Source organism: Chenopodium quinoa, unplaced genomic scaffold (genome assembly GCF_001683475.1).
Source record: "Chenopodium quinoa cultivar QQ74 unplaced genomic scaffold, ASM168347v1, whole genome shotgun sequence".
Classification (NCBI taxonomy): Eukaryota; Viridiplantae; Streptophyta; class Magnoliopsida; order Caryophyllales; family Amaranthaceae; genus Chenopodium; species Chenopodium quinoa.
Window position 1 is genome coordinate 8,738,868 of NW_018743292.1, and position 14,463 is coordinate 8,753,330.

General features: G+C 31.5%; 1 protein-coding gene and 1 pseudogene across 1 annotated transcript; one reads left to right on the top strand and one right to left on the bottom strand.

Moving 5' to 3' along the window:
- Nucleotides 1-253: 253 nt before the first annotated feature.
- LOC110736880 lies at nucleotides 254-7,186 on the top strand (annotated as a pseudogene).
- Nucleotides 7,187-7,216: 30 nt separating this feature from the next.
- On the bottom strand, nucleotides 7,217-7,540 carry LOC110735908. Its single transcript, XM_021916085.1, has one exon. It carries the CDS (start codon nucleotides 7,538-7,540, stop codon nucleotides 7,217-7,219), a length of 324 nt encoding a protein of 107 aa, XP_021771777.1.
- Between the last annotated feature and the right edge of the window lie 6,923 nt (nucleotides 7,541-14,463).

Consider the following 14,463-nt stretch of genomic DNA (forward strand, 5'->3'; position numbering starts at 1 on the left):
TCTATTCCCATCCAATACCCAAACAAAGTATTGTCATATTTTTATATATTTCCAACAATCAATTCCCAATCCTATTCCCACATTTTAATCCCTAAACTCCCATTCTTATATTCCAAACAACCCGTAACTTTCTACATCATTCTTTTAAATTATTAAGTATTACATCAATTTCTTAAGTGATAAGCTAAACAACGCCTACATAATTGTCATATACTAGTCACTAAATCAATCCATTACATCGTATGATATTTGATAAGAAATCCCGACTTAAGTGGCCAACCCGACTACATAGGAAAACACAAAATTTTGGTCCAAAAGTCTAGCTTGTTTTTTTGCCCAAAATCCATGTCAAACCCAACCAAAAAACCCGACCGGTCTCCCCTCTCTTTCCAAATTCTAAACGCTTAATTCTAATTTTTACTCTCAGAAAAATTAGACCTCTTCTGCAGTTCATTGCCAGAAAATTGAGAATCGGAGATCATTTGATAAGAAAGCCCGATTTAATGCAAGGTAAGTTCTACATTTTATGAACAACGCATCATTTTATACGTTTATATCAAAGACTAATAGTTTACTTGGTAAGTTGGTAATTCTTTTGCCTTTTATTGTCTTTGATTAGAATGTGAAGGTTTTGAATTTCGTTTTTAGGTTGATTATTTACACATTATATAATGGTGTGAATGAAAGTTGTAATAAATCAACTGTATATAGTAGTACTGTATTAGCTTATTTGGTTAGATATTTGTTTAATTTCAATCTGTGAGTTTATATACAAGCATTTCTGTAACTTTTAGTACTTGTTAAACGAACAACTTATTTTGTTACATTGTGTTGCCATTATACCTCCTCCGTTTTTAAATAGTTGCGACGTTTAATACAATGAGAAGCCCTTGCATCAATTGCAATTGGCACCGAAGTTTGACAATATTCGTGATCAGAGAGTTAGAGGGCAAGAGGGGTGTGGACAGATTAAGAATGTTCTTTTTGGAATTTATCTTCTTAGTGTGAATTAGCACATGGGTTATGAAAGGGTCGATTGGAAACAATCGCTTGATTATGTCTGTATATATCCAATGTCCTTCACCTCGCCGTAGTAGGAACCTCTTTTGGGCATTGAAGGAAATGTTATCTTACTTGTTTACCTCTAGTCGCCCCTGCGACAAGGGCTGATCTGCATTAGGTGTAACTTTAACTCGAAGTGGAGGACTAAGCTATATAAATTAGAAATAAGTGCCCCTGGTAGATGGTTCTTAGGAATGAGTATCCATGGTTTTTTATTGGCGTCGTTGTTCTCTAGTTTATTAACATGGCAGTATACAGCAGTTTGATTAAGCATGGCTGTTCTCCAGTTCAATTAAGCACGGGCCACATGACAGTATCCAACAACAATCTAGTTAGCATGACTATTCAACATCAGTATGAGACATTGAGACCGATGAACTGAATGGTGGGATATGCTGCACCATAGGTGCATTTGCAAGCATTTATCCCATTGCCTACTGATGTTTATGATGCTTCTTACTTGATTTAATTTAAAATACAAGGAGTTATAATTTGGTGAAGAATCTGTGATGGCTAGGTTAGAGGTTCATCACCTTCCAAACAAGATCACATAGCGGCTAGCGCTAGGTAATAACTAGCTGCTTAGATGCTTCAGAGAATTAGTCGTTCCTTGTATAAGAGGAAATTATACAGCCATATTATCACTTGTCAAGTGATATTTGTAGCTCTTCCTGAAACAATTAAGATGAACACATAAGACTCAATGGAGAATTCCGGATGCAGAAGCTGACCCCCTATGGATGAGCGTGTAGAGCTATTTTAATAAGACGATCCTTGTGAGAGAGCAACCTTTAATGGTCAATTGTGTCTGGATGACTGAAAATTTTGCCACTTGATAGATGAAGATAACGTGGAATAGGGCCAGGCAATAGAGGAACAATTGGCTACAGATCTCTGTATACTGTTTGGTCATTTTCTAATGTAAATATAATATAGAAAAGATGAACAGGCAGAGTTTTTGGGGTTTTTTTTTTTCCCCCTCAAATGTGCCTTATGCTTGACATTAGTTATCAAAGAAAGATATGTTCTTTAATGTATTATTGCTCTTCATTTTTTGGTCCCTGGTCTAGCTAGTTTGTTTTTTTATTTGTGGTTTTTGGGATGCTGATATTGGTACTTTCTTTCTCATGTGTTTTTCTTTGGATCCAGAAGCTTAACGCCTTGTCTCCTTTTCATGAGGAATCAAGTTCCTGTAATTGGATTTCCCTTCTTGACCAAAGAGCTCCTTGCTTTATCCGCTGTCATCTTGGAGCTGTAATAATCAGAACTGGATCTTACATGACCCACGGATGATGGCTTTGGTTGAGCCTGAAGATCCTATCAACTCTGATGCATTTATGGAGCTGGCAATACAGGAAGCCAAAGTTGCTCTTCGCAGACTTGAAGTACCTGTTGGTTGTGTAATTGTCGAGAATAGGAAGGTCATTGCAGCAGGCAGTAATCGTACTAATGAGACACGAGATGCTACAAGGCATAAAGAGAAGCTGTCAATAGCCTTCTACAGAAATGGCAAAGAGATGGTATGTCGCAATCTGAAGTTGCTAAAAGAATATCAGAGTGTGTCCTCTATGTAACATGTGAGCCATGCATAATGTGTGCAAGTGCCTTTTCATATCTTGGAATAAAGGAAGTGTATTACGGATGTAGAAATGAAAAGTTTGGAGGATGTGGTTCAATTCTTTCACTGCATGCAACCAGCTGCTCACAATCAAATAATGCTGGAATAAGTGGTTTTAAATGTACTGGTGGAATAAGGGCATCAGAAGCAGTTTCTCTTTTTCAAATCTTCTATCAACGTGGAAATTCTTGTGCTCCCAAGCCTCATCGAGCTGTAGCTCAACCCTAGCACTTTGCTCTTATTGATTGTGCATTCCTTTTTGAGATGTCTTCATTGCTTTTTTAATGTATGTATACTAGGAACTAGTGCTTTGAGTTGTGAAATTGGAAGATTGATAACTGGCTAAATGCATTATTAGCTTTTGAAGATTTGCATAGCTAGAGCTGGAAGGTGGTATTGTTATATATGCACTCCAGATAACCGAGCGTGTGGCTGATTGTTTCTTTAGCTGAAACCTATATGCTCCTGCTCCTTGATCTGGATTCATAAATTGGTTTTCTCCTGGTGGTTGTATCTGTTCTGGAGTGGGTTTTTATTTATGTCCAAGAAATTTTTTGCTTCTATATTAATTGGATGAGCTTCAGATGCACATAGTATAAAGGTATGTTTGTTTTCAATATAGCTTACTTTCTTAATCATGCCATATTCCATTGTGCTTTGACCTTGGAGTCTTGTAGAGGGTGATCCCTAATTACTGGTAGCTCAAGTCGCTTATAGTTACTCCTACTCTCTCCCATATTACAGTCCAATAAATTTAAGATACACATATATATGTTCTTCGGAGAGGATTTTTATTTCAATCACAAAGCTGATTTTGGCAGTGGGCATTTCCTTTTTCACTATCTCTTAGAATATATGGCTCTGTGTTTGTGTTTCTGCATTTGTGAGTGATTTGTGTCCACTTGTCTACGAACATATATGTTTCTCTTTTTTTATACTCTTGAGAACTAATACAGGTTTTCACTATCTGGTAGATGCTGAGAATTGTGTAGTGTGTGTGTGTCCACATATCTGTGAAAATATACGTTTTTCTATTTTCTCACTCTTGAGAACTAATGCGTGCTTTCACTATCTATTAGATGTTTGGAATTGCGTAGGGGAAAAACTAAGGACCATGTTATAGCAGCTGGAACTCTTGCCATTTACGGTGTATCTTTTTAGGGTATCTGTTGTCCTCTTCCAAAGAATATGATGTAACCCCCTGTTCTGTGGGCTACAAGATTGAGGAACTCCCGACAGTCCTGAGTAATATGGATCTTTTGAACCTATATTATAGGGCTATACTCCATCTGTCACTCTAAGATTGCCCCATTGGAGTACGGTTGTTTTTTAAGTTTTGGTTGGGTAGAATTTGTAACAGAAAATTAATTGGACTAAAAGTAGTGTATGTGAGAGTAAATTGGTGATCATACAGGGGCTGGGGCAATCTCAGAGCCATGGAGGGAGTACATTTTGCAATTTTTAACAATCAATCTGCCGATTCTGAACATGCTGCTATTCAGAAATCAGAGTTGTTCCTGCTATTGTAGTTTATGTTTAGTTGTTTTAAGGTACGACACTTATAAGTTAATATGCCACTCCTTGTAACTAAATGTGTATTTTATTTATTTATTTTATTATTATAACCAAATGTTCACTATGCTAGGACAACTTCTGACCTTGTATAATAGCTGTTTTCATTTGTTGTCTTATAAACAAGCAGTTGCAATTGCATATTTTCTTGTATGTTTATTATTTTGGAAGTCTGCATTAATAATGTGTATGTTATTAACTTTAAATTTATAATATTGTTATGGCTTCTCAGTTAAGATATGGCATCATTGTGGAATTTCCTTATGATATTTCAAGGTAAGTACAGATCAATCAGGTGTTTCTCATAAAGGTTCCACTTGTTTATTTCTTGCCTCTTTTTGGTGGAGACTGAAGAGTGGATGTTTAGGTATCCCTATCCCCTTTCAATACCGTTCTTCAAAAGGAAGGCAAGAAAGAAGTAGAAATGATCATACTTAAGGCTCTTTTGGTTGCCACTGATACTTGATGATTTACTTTATTAATTCTGTCGTTTTCGGACATGTTTCTTATGATTTGAAGTAAAGAAGGGTATCAGGTTTAACATTAGTAAAATCACCCTTTAAAGAGAAAGGTAGAAGAATCAAAGCTTTGAAAGTTGCCTTGCAATGTCTCAGTGCTTTTCGATGGAACCTCAGTTTGCTTAGTGCTATTGTACCTTGAGTTTGCTTTTAATTTTTAACTTATTTGCTTTTTTCAAAAGGCTTTAGGATATGCTTGGTGCAATTCTAGACTGTTTGAAGTTTGAACCCCACTGTATAATATGGCAGAAAGTTAACCTTCATTGAAAATAATTTCAACTGCATCAATGGAGTAAATTATGGATTTTCCACTGGCTACCTTGTTTTGGCGTGTAGAGCGCATACCTGTAATTGGAAAATGCTGTAAGAGTTAGCTTTGCTCCTCGCTGGAGTGAGGATATCTGAATGATGGTAGTCTGGAGAAATGTTTTTTTTTTCATCTATTTATTATGTTGCTATGAATTTTATCTGTGTTGCTTGAGTTAATCAGGATAAATAAAGTAATTATATTGGCTAGCAGCCTAGAAATAAAAAGGTGTAAAAGGGGAAAAAAAATGGATGTTGAAACTACACATCTCTCCCCACCATCTGAACTTTTTATCGTTTAATTTTACGGTGGAAAAGTGAAGAGATGAAACACTGATAATAATACTATGGCAACACAGCCAAAGCTCAATGATTGCCTGGACTAGAGGACTGTCCTCCATAGGGGCAATGATTGGTTTAGAACTTTGCCCTATCATTTACATCTTTGAGCTTTAGGACGTTTTTGTCATGCTCGCCTTATCTGTTAGATTAGCCCTTATCCTTGTGACCTGTGAATGGCTGTAACTGTAAAGGATGATTATTTCAGGACAGGCTTGCTAAGATAACATTTTATCAGATATATGTGCAGACAGCTTCTATGGAGCTTACAGCATGGCATTTTGATGTACATAATTACGTTTTCTGTCATGTTGAAGTCTTCTATGGTCACAGTTGGAGGGCTGCTGACTCCTGAGATTTCTTATCCTAAAATCACCAGGAAGCTAGACCTGTTCTATGGATTTACATTGTAAGTATAACAACAGAAGGTGTTTTGAAAAGGGGAGACTTGTTTTCAATCTTGTGAACACTCAATATCGCTTGAAATACTCTAAATTAAGGTGCCTATCACAAGTGAATATTGTTATAATGGATATCAGAACCTATCACAAGTGGATATTGTTTCTATGTGCTTTTGTTTTATCATTTAACGGAGGATGGGAGGAGACAAGGTCTTTATTCCTGTATAGATGTACATACAAAGTTGCATCTATCTAATTTTTAAATAACATGCTCATCTCTGGTTGCTCTTAAAAACATTTGCAAACGAATAATTTTGTTACATTAATTTGGAAATGAGTTTATGCATAATGCTAAACCCTCAATTGATTTCTGTTCACTAGTTTACCTGAAGCATCCTCTCCATATATTCTTTTGTATCTCAAAAGCAATGATATGTTCAATCTGTCACATCAAATTGTTGTGCTTTGCAGCTCTGCTTGTTTAAAATACTCTTTTTCTAACATGTTTACTGATCAGATATTTTCTTCTCAAAGCAACGAAGAACACGCTATAACGAGGGGTTTGTAGATATTTGCACATTGAAGTGTAGATATTTCTTGCTTATCTTCACATATAAGAAATTAGGAGAATCTGTTAATGAAGGCATGGACATCCTGGTTACACGGTTCACTAGTGAGGTATGATTCATATGCTTACTCTAATTTATGTTGTGTTTCTAAGTTAAGGAATCTTAGCTTTAGCTTAAAGCACTTTTTAATGTTTATCTAAAAGAAGAGTAGTGGATGCTCCAGGTCATGGAATCATGTCTTAGTTAAACTGTCATCCTCACAGGGTCCAGGGGAAAACAGCATAAATCATATCTGCCAATACTTTGCCTGATAAGTGCTGATGATTGGGTTCGTTCTTGACAGTTTGCTTAAATTTTGAACTCATTTAATTGAATATATGAAGGATTTTCTGTGCACTGTACCTGTAGTCATTCTGATTCCAAATTGGGATGGAACAACGCGTTATTTTCTTGATACGGAGGACATAATTTGTAACACTTTATTGCTCGCTCTGTTCCATATTCACTGCCGTTTAAGTTTGTGTGGTATCTTAAGTGGCGTATAATACAGTATGATAGAAGTTTGTTGAGTGATCAGATAATATGGAATGGGGGGAATACTATTTGTGTAAAGACAACCGTCATAGGAACTCTAGTGAGTTTGTATTTATATTACTGCAAGAATTAAATTCTGCAACAAAAAAGCTAACAGAGGCTTCAGAAAATTTTCTTATTTTCATGACTATCTGCTGAAATATGTGCATATACTGGTAAGTTATTACATGTGCTGGTATGCTTTATCTTGGACTAGGAAATAACTCTAGCAAGCTTCACTACTACAAAAGGTGGAAACTACATCAAGATTGCATAGCGCATGCTGTCACTTACCATAAGATGATCGATTTCTGATGTTCTCATCGTATCTCCTGTAACCCACGTTCTATCAGCTGTATTTCCATGCCGTTTAGAGAAGCAAGAAAGGATAGAAAAGGGGATGCGAACAATGGTATAAAAAACCAATAAACCATTCCAAGGCTGCCTATTATGTTCAACCTCATCGGCGTATATAGGCATTATGGTGCCTATCCCATTACTAAACATTGCTTCATCAGCAACCTTTGGGCTCTTCTTTCTGGTGAGAACATGCTCCCTCAAAGCCATGAATGTTCGAGACATCTTACAAGAAGTAATACGGCTTGAGAACCCAATTTCGGACACTAGATGATGGTGGTGTAGCTAGTTTTGCAAAGAGAGGAGAGAAGCTTGGGATAGAAAGAGGAGAAATGGTTATGCTTGTTCCTTTTTAAATTACAGATTAGGCTTTGTCTTGCTTTATGATTTGATAATGGTGAGTTAGTGGTGGGTTTATGCTTAGTTGTTTAGTGCTTATGACTATGAAAGTAAGGTACGATGCTCCATCTTATCAGACGTCTAGTTCCACATAAATACTAATGCTCCTAGGGGTTGAGGACCCTACATAAGAAATATCACTTTACTTTTTAAAAAAAAATTGTAATCAAGGGTTGGTGAATTGATCTTTTTTTTTTTTTTTTTGAAAGATGGTGAATTGATCTTTAGGAGTGAGCTAGTTACCTAATTGTGAGGGTAACTTTGGAAATTTCTTATAATTTAGAGGTGTATTGGTGTATATAAGTATAAGGAAGGGTTTTATTATTCTTCAAAACAACATGAACTATACGCATTCAACTACTAATTGGTAATGATGCGAAAGGTTTAAGTTGGCCAATAATGATGTGATGTGAGTTATAATCATAGTATATAAGATATGATTGTGAGTATACATATGTTATATCGTAATCTATCTTCAAATATGCCAAGGTGTATAATAGAAGTTGTGGATCTAGAACTTTATGAGAATCAAACTCAAGCTAAAAAGTTGGTAGCACTTAATAGAATCACTAAGTTGAACCTCATATTCTCTTATAAGATGTAAATCCTCCAAATCATGCACTTACGACAAATATTTAAGGAAGGTTTTATTTACTAGTAATTTATTATTCTTCGAAACAACATGAATAACGAACAGGTAATGTGCAAAAGGTATTTTCTATTTGAGCAAAACTAAGAGATATGTCGCATTATAGTGATGTGATGTGTAATTTATAACCATACTTTATGATACTACTTTGAGTATACTTATGTAACACTATAACCTATTTTCGTATTACTAAGGTGTATAATAAAAATAGTGAATCAAGCTTGTGGTTAAAAGTCGGTAGCACTCGCAGCAGACCCACTACGTTGAACCTAATAATTTCATCTAAGATGTACTTCATCTTCCTACAAAAAATTAAGCCAAAACATGCACTTACAACAAAAAAATCATAAATCATAAGTTTCTTTTTCTCAAATTGGGAAACTAATCAAACTCATATTATTTAGGTGGTTGTTAAGATAAATTAAATAAATTGTTGGCTTTTATTCCGTTACAAAACAATGAAGGAAATTACGTTGTATGCCTCGTGCTTGAATTGTTTAAGCGCAATAACGTCAATAAGTTGTTTCAGTTGTGTGTGGCTTTGTCTATAAGTCACTACAAAGAGAAATGGGAGCTTATTTATGAGTTTAATGTTTTGTTATTTAAATTAGGTTGCAAGACTTGCAACTTGCAAGTCTTAACTTTCAGTTGTTTATAGTTTTAATTGCACTATGCCATCATCTTTGTTGAACTTTATAGCTTTATTTATATAACTTTACTAGTTATAATTTATATATGTTTAGATCAATTATTGACTTTTTCTATTCTATTGTCTTATTTTAAACAAAATTCTTTTTGCTTTATGCAATCTTTCATTTGTTTATCTTTGAGTCTATAATAATTAGCCTAAATTTTACTTATTCTCTAAGAGTACTTAGTTCACACATTTTAATACTCGGTATAAGTGGTTGTTTGGTTGAACATATGAAGTGTTATTTCCTAACATACATCTTAATTTGTTCAAGAATTCACACGAATTGTTTTATGTTGTTTGGCTGGTCTCACTATATAAGAGTACTAGATGGAAGCCCGTGCGATGCACGGTTTTTTCATCTAAGATTTTTAATTATTTGATTTATTGTATTTAATAATTTCAGACAAAATTACAAAAGTATAATATTTTTTTTTACTATAATTTATAATGAATTTATTATATATAATAAATTGTAAATATGATATTTTTTCCGTTATATAAAATCTTTAATGTGAAATGATAAATTTTTAATAATTTAAATCCTAAATCATTATTCATTATTGATATAAATTAAATCTTTACATTTACATAAAATAAATCAATATATTTACCAATAAATTAAAAATTGTTGCGATATAAAATCAAATCTATGCATTGAAATTTTTTCATCGTCTCCAAAAATAACCAAAGTCATCCATATATTAAGTATACAACATCTAATCGTATGCCATTACATAAACAAATAATCGTTAAGTATCCTAAATAAATACATTGTAACTAATAATTACAAATATAACTTTAAAAATAAGATTTTAAAAATTACCAAGACATTGATGACCTAAAACTAACACAAAATTACTAACACAAAATTCTCTTGATGGGGTTTTGTATCCATACGAAATTTTATTTTTGTCGTATGATGTGTTAGATCTGCATGTAAATAAACATTATTTAGTAAATAAAACATAAACATACAATCGTTGAGTATCCCAAATTAATACAATGTAAGTAATAATTAGAAATACTAATTTAAACATAGAATTTTAAAAATTAAGCTATAAATTACCCGGCCATTGATGACCAAAAATTAACACAAAAGTACTAACACAAAATTCACTTGATGGGGTTTTTTTATTGATACGAAATTTTGTTTGTGTCGTATGATGTGTCAATTTATAATGGTAGGTATCACAAATTTTAATTTAATTATAATTAACGAATAATTTGTATTTCCTATCATAAATACTATCAAAATTTATCTTATAATGATAGGTATGAAACTTTATTATAGATGTTTATCATTTAAATATTTCTTAGTATATTTTTTTTTGGATTTCTTATACTTGTAGTATTGAATTAATAAATTTATTTTTTCATATATTTTTACTTTATTTTTTTTCATTAAAATAATTTAATTCGTGGATTATAATCTACGTGGCATTAAAATTTTAGATATATCAAATTTAATTCGTTACTTTTATTTAGGTGGCGACATAATTTTTTAATTCAAAAAAACAAAATACAAATCTTTCTTCTTATTGGTCGAAATAAGTATATTTCTTACGTGGCGTTCCGAATGCTCTCCAAAAATGCCTACTTTATATAGATATATCAAATTTAATTCGTTATTTTTATCTAGGTGGCGACATAATTTGTTAATTCAAAAATAAAATACAAATCATTCTTCTTATTGGTCGAAATAATACATTTTCTTACGTGGCGCTCCGAATGATCTCCAAAAATGCCTACTTTATTTTAGTCTGTTTTGGTCAAGGAATTGACACCAAGGATTCACATTTGGCATCATCACTGCCCACTAATAAGCTTTCTTCACTAAGAGTTGTTTTATCAATATCCGAATTTGGAATCTTTTTCCTCTTTCTAGTTTTTTTCTTTCTTAGAAGATCATCATCTACAACCATAGCATCAATCTTAGTTTTATTACTAATAAACGAAATTCTCTCTTCTTCATCTTCTTTTGCCATCTCACGTATTAAACATCGTAATTCATCAACACATTTGTGCAATTCCATGTTCAAACATCCTACAAACTTTGAAAAGAAAGATAGATATCTCATTTTAGACTGATTTTTATCACATTAAGCTAAAAGAGGGTGTTTTCTTTTTCATATGAGAGTCTCTACTCACTGGACTAGACAGGTATCTTAGATTTGATTCATAGATACAAGCTAACTACCGTTAGGTAGAAATTCCGTAAGAATAGAAGCCTGCATGGTTTTTCCACTCTGATCATAAGAGGATCTGCGCCAATACTTGATAGCTCTTTGATAATTACCTTACATGCATGACAAATCATACTTTTTACTATGTATTTGTCAATTATTTATGTATGATATCACATATTGATATTATGTGAGCATTGCTTTAAATTATCTAATTGAAATATAATGATAAACAAAATATGTCATAAAATTATGTCTCTAGATCTATTTTTTTTTTTTTAGTAACTTGACATCTATTATACATGATGGTTGTAATTATGCATGTGTCATTATATATACATTTCTGTTAATTTCTGTAACGAGTGAGATTGCTAATATATGCATGATGTCATATTTTTAATATAATTGACTATGTGGATTTTTTTCTAGTTGACCTCAAATTAAATTACGATAATACGAGTATACAACCCCTTTGGCTTTACATGCAATGTTGAATATTACTTTAAAAACAAACTTGAGGACAAATCCATTATTTTGTTAATCATATCAGAAAGGATTTGATTAATGAATTACAGTTTGTGATGATAGTAATGATTATGATATGATATACATATGATTTCTATGAAATGGTAAAGGAAGTAGTGTAATATTATTAACTCGCAAGCTAATACTCTATAAATGTATACTCCTTTTCAATTTTAGGACTTGAATTCCAAATTTTGGTCTTTAACACTTAGAAATATTAATTTGTGTATGATTGAATTTGTTTATATACCTATATACATGAAGTTGGATTATAGGAATGATGAATAAATTGAGCATGTAATACTTACATATATATATGGAGCTGAAATTCCTTAAATTTATAAAGGTTTAAAAATCCTAAAAAATGATACAAAGATACGTATATGACCTAGAAATTTCTATTAGTTTCTAATAAAGTATATTGCTTAATATCATCCGCGATACTAATGCAATTCTATAGACACAATTCCATGTGAAAAAATATACAAAAGGTTTTGAATGTATTCTAGATATTGAACTCTAAGTGAGTATTGGAGATACATAAATTACTAGATTTACTCACTCCATAAGTGAATGAGAGTTCATGTGATTGAAAGAAAGCATGTTTGCATGATGTTTTCATGATTACAATTCATTGAAAAGCTCAATTAGAATTGCAAACATAATTACATATCAACTATTGGACCAAGAAATAATGTTTATGAGTTTATAAAATGCAAACATAACATTGAGAGAAACTTTACATGATCAACGTTTTATTATGCCTATAAATATAAGAGGTTTCGTTTTTTTTAAGATGAATGTAATTGGGCAAGAGGAACATGATTAAGTGTCTATAAGTATAATTTTATCTAAGCATGTTTTTGCTAAAAGGAACACGTTACTTGATACATGACATTGCCAATAGAATTTATGGCTTAAAAGGTGTAGGGATTTTAAAGGTTGTTGGATTGATTCTATACCCCCATATGCAAGGATTAGGGGGAGATTGTAAGTAATCCTTACACATAGATAATAAAATATATTGATGGTCAGTTTGATACATGCATTAACTTAAATATCAACGATTTATCTAATAGAAGTGGCCACATGTTAATTATTTATTTTGAAATGATACCATCCAGATGAATATAAATAAATGTCATTGATCATATACTAGTTGTAAATGCTCCAATTAAAATTGATGCCCCATAAGGACAATATCAATTGCTAATGAACCTATAGCACGCCTGAAGCGTGATAGATCAATATGTTCTAAAGATAATTAAGTCTTATGTAAGAGTAATGGGTAATCATCAAAGAGCCATCAAGTAATGCACGGTTTTTTCATCTAACATTTTTAATTATTTGATTTATTATATTTAATAATTTCAGATAAAATTACAAAAGTTCAACATTTAATTTTTTTACTATAATTTATAATGAATTTATTAAATATAAATAAATTGTAAATATGATATTTTTTCCGTTATATAAAATCTTTAATGTGAAATGATAAATTTTTAATAATTTAAATCGTAAATCATTGTTCATTGTTTTACCATATCTTTTATTTCGATAAAATCACCAACCTTGCCAACAACCAACCTAATACATCAATGGATAAATTATGTTACCCAAACTGAAATTGATATAAATTAAATCTTTACTTTTATATAAAATAAATCAATATATTTACCAATAAATGAAAAATTGTTGCGATATAAAATCAAATCTATGCATTGGAATATTTTCATCATCTCCAAAAATAACCAAAGCCATCCATATGTTAAGTTACAACATCTAATCGTATGCCATTACATAAACAAATAATCGTTAAGTATCCTAAATAAATACAATGTAACTAATAATTACAAATATAACTTTAAACATAAGATTTTAAAAATTACCCGGACATTGATGACCTAAAACTAACACAAAATTACTAACACAAAATTCGCTTGATAGGGTTTTGTATTCATACGAAATTTTATTTGTGTCATATGATGTGTCAGATCTGCATGTAAAAAAACATTTAGTAAATAAAACATAAACATATAATCGTCGAGTATCCCAAATTAATACAATGTAAGTAATAATTAGAAATACTAATTTACACATAGGATTTTAAAAATTAAGCTAAAAATTACCCGGCCATTGATGACCAAAAATTAACAAAAAATTCGCTTGATGGGGTTTTTTATTGATACGAAATTTTGTTTTTGTCGTATAATGTGTCAATTTATAATGGTAGGTATCATAAATTTTAATTTAATTATAATTAACGAACAATTTGTATTTCTTATCATAAATACTATCAAAATTTATCTTATAATGATAGGTATCAAACTTTATTATAATCGTTTATTATTTATTTCTTAGTATATTTTTTTTTGAATTTCTTATACTCGTAGTATTGAATTAATAAATATATCTTTTCCTATATTTTTACTTTATTTTTTTTCATTAAAATAATTTAATTCGTGGATTATAATCTACGTGGCATTAAAATTTTAGATATATCAAATCTAATTCGTTACTTTTATCTAGGTTGCGACATAATTTTTTAATTCAAAAATAAAATACAAATCTTTCTTCTTATTAATCGAAATAATATATTTTCTTACGTGGCGCTCCGAATGCTTTAAAAAAATGTCTACTTTATTTATATATATACTAGATTAGATTTGGTCCATACATTTCACATTTGTATAAGTGA

What these genes read in the sequence shown, in the direction of transcription:
- LOC110735908 (XM_021916085.1), bottom strand. Translation starts at nt 7,540, where the DNA reads ATGTCTCGAACATTCATGGCTTTGAGGGAGCATGTTCTCACCAGAAAG.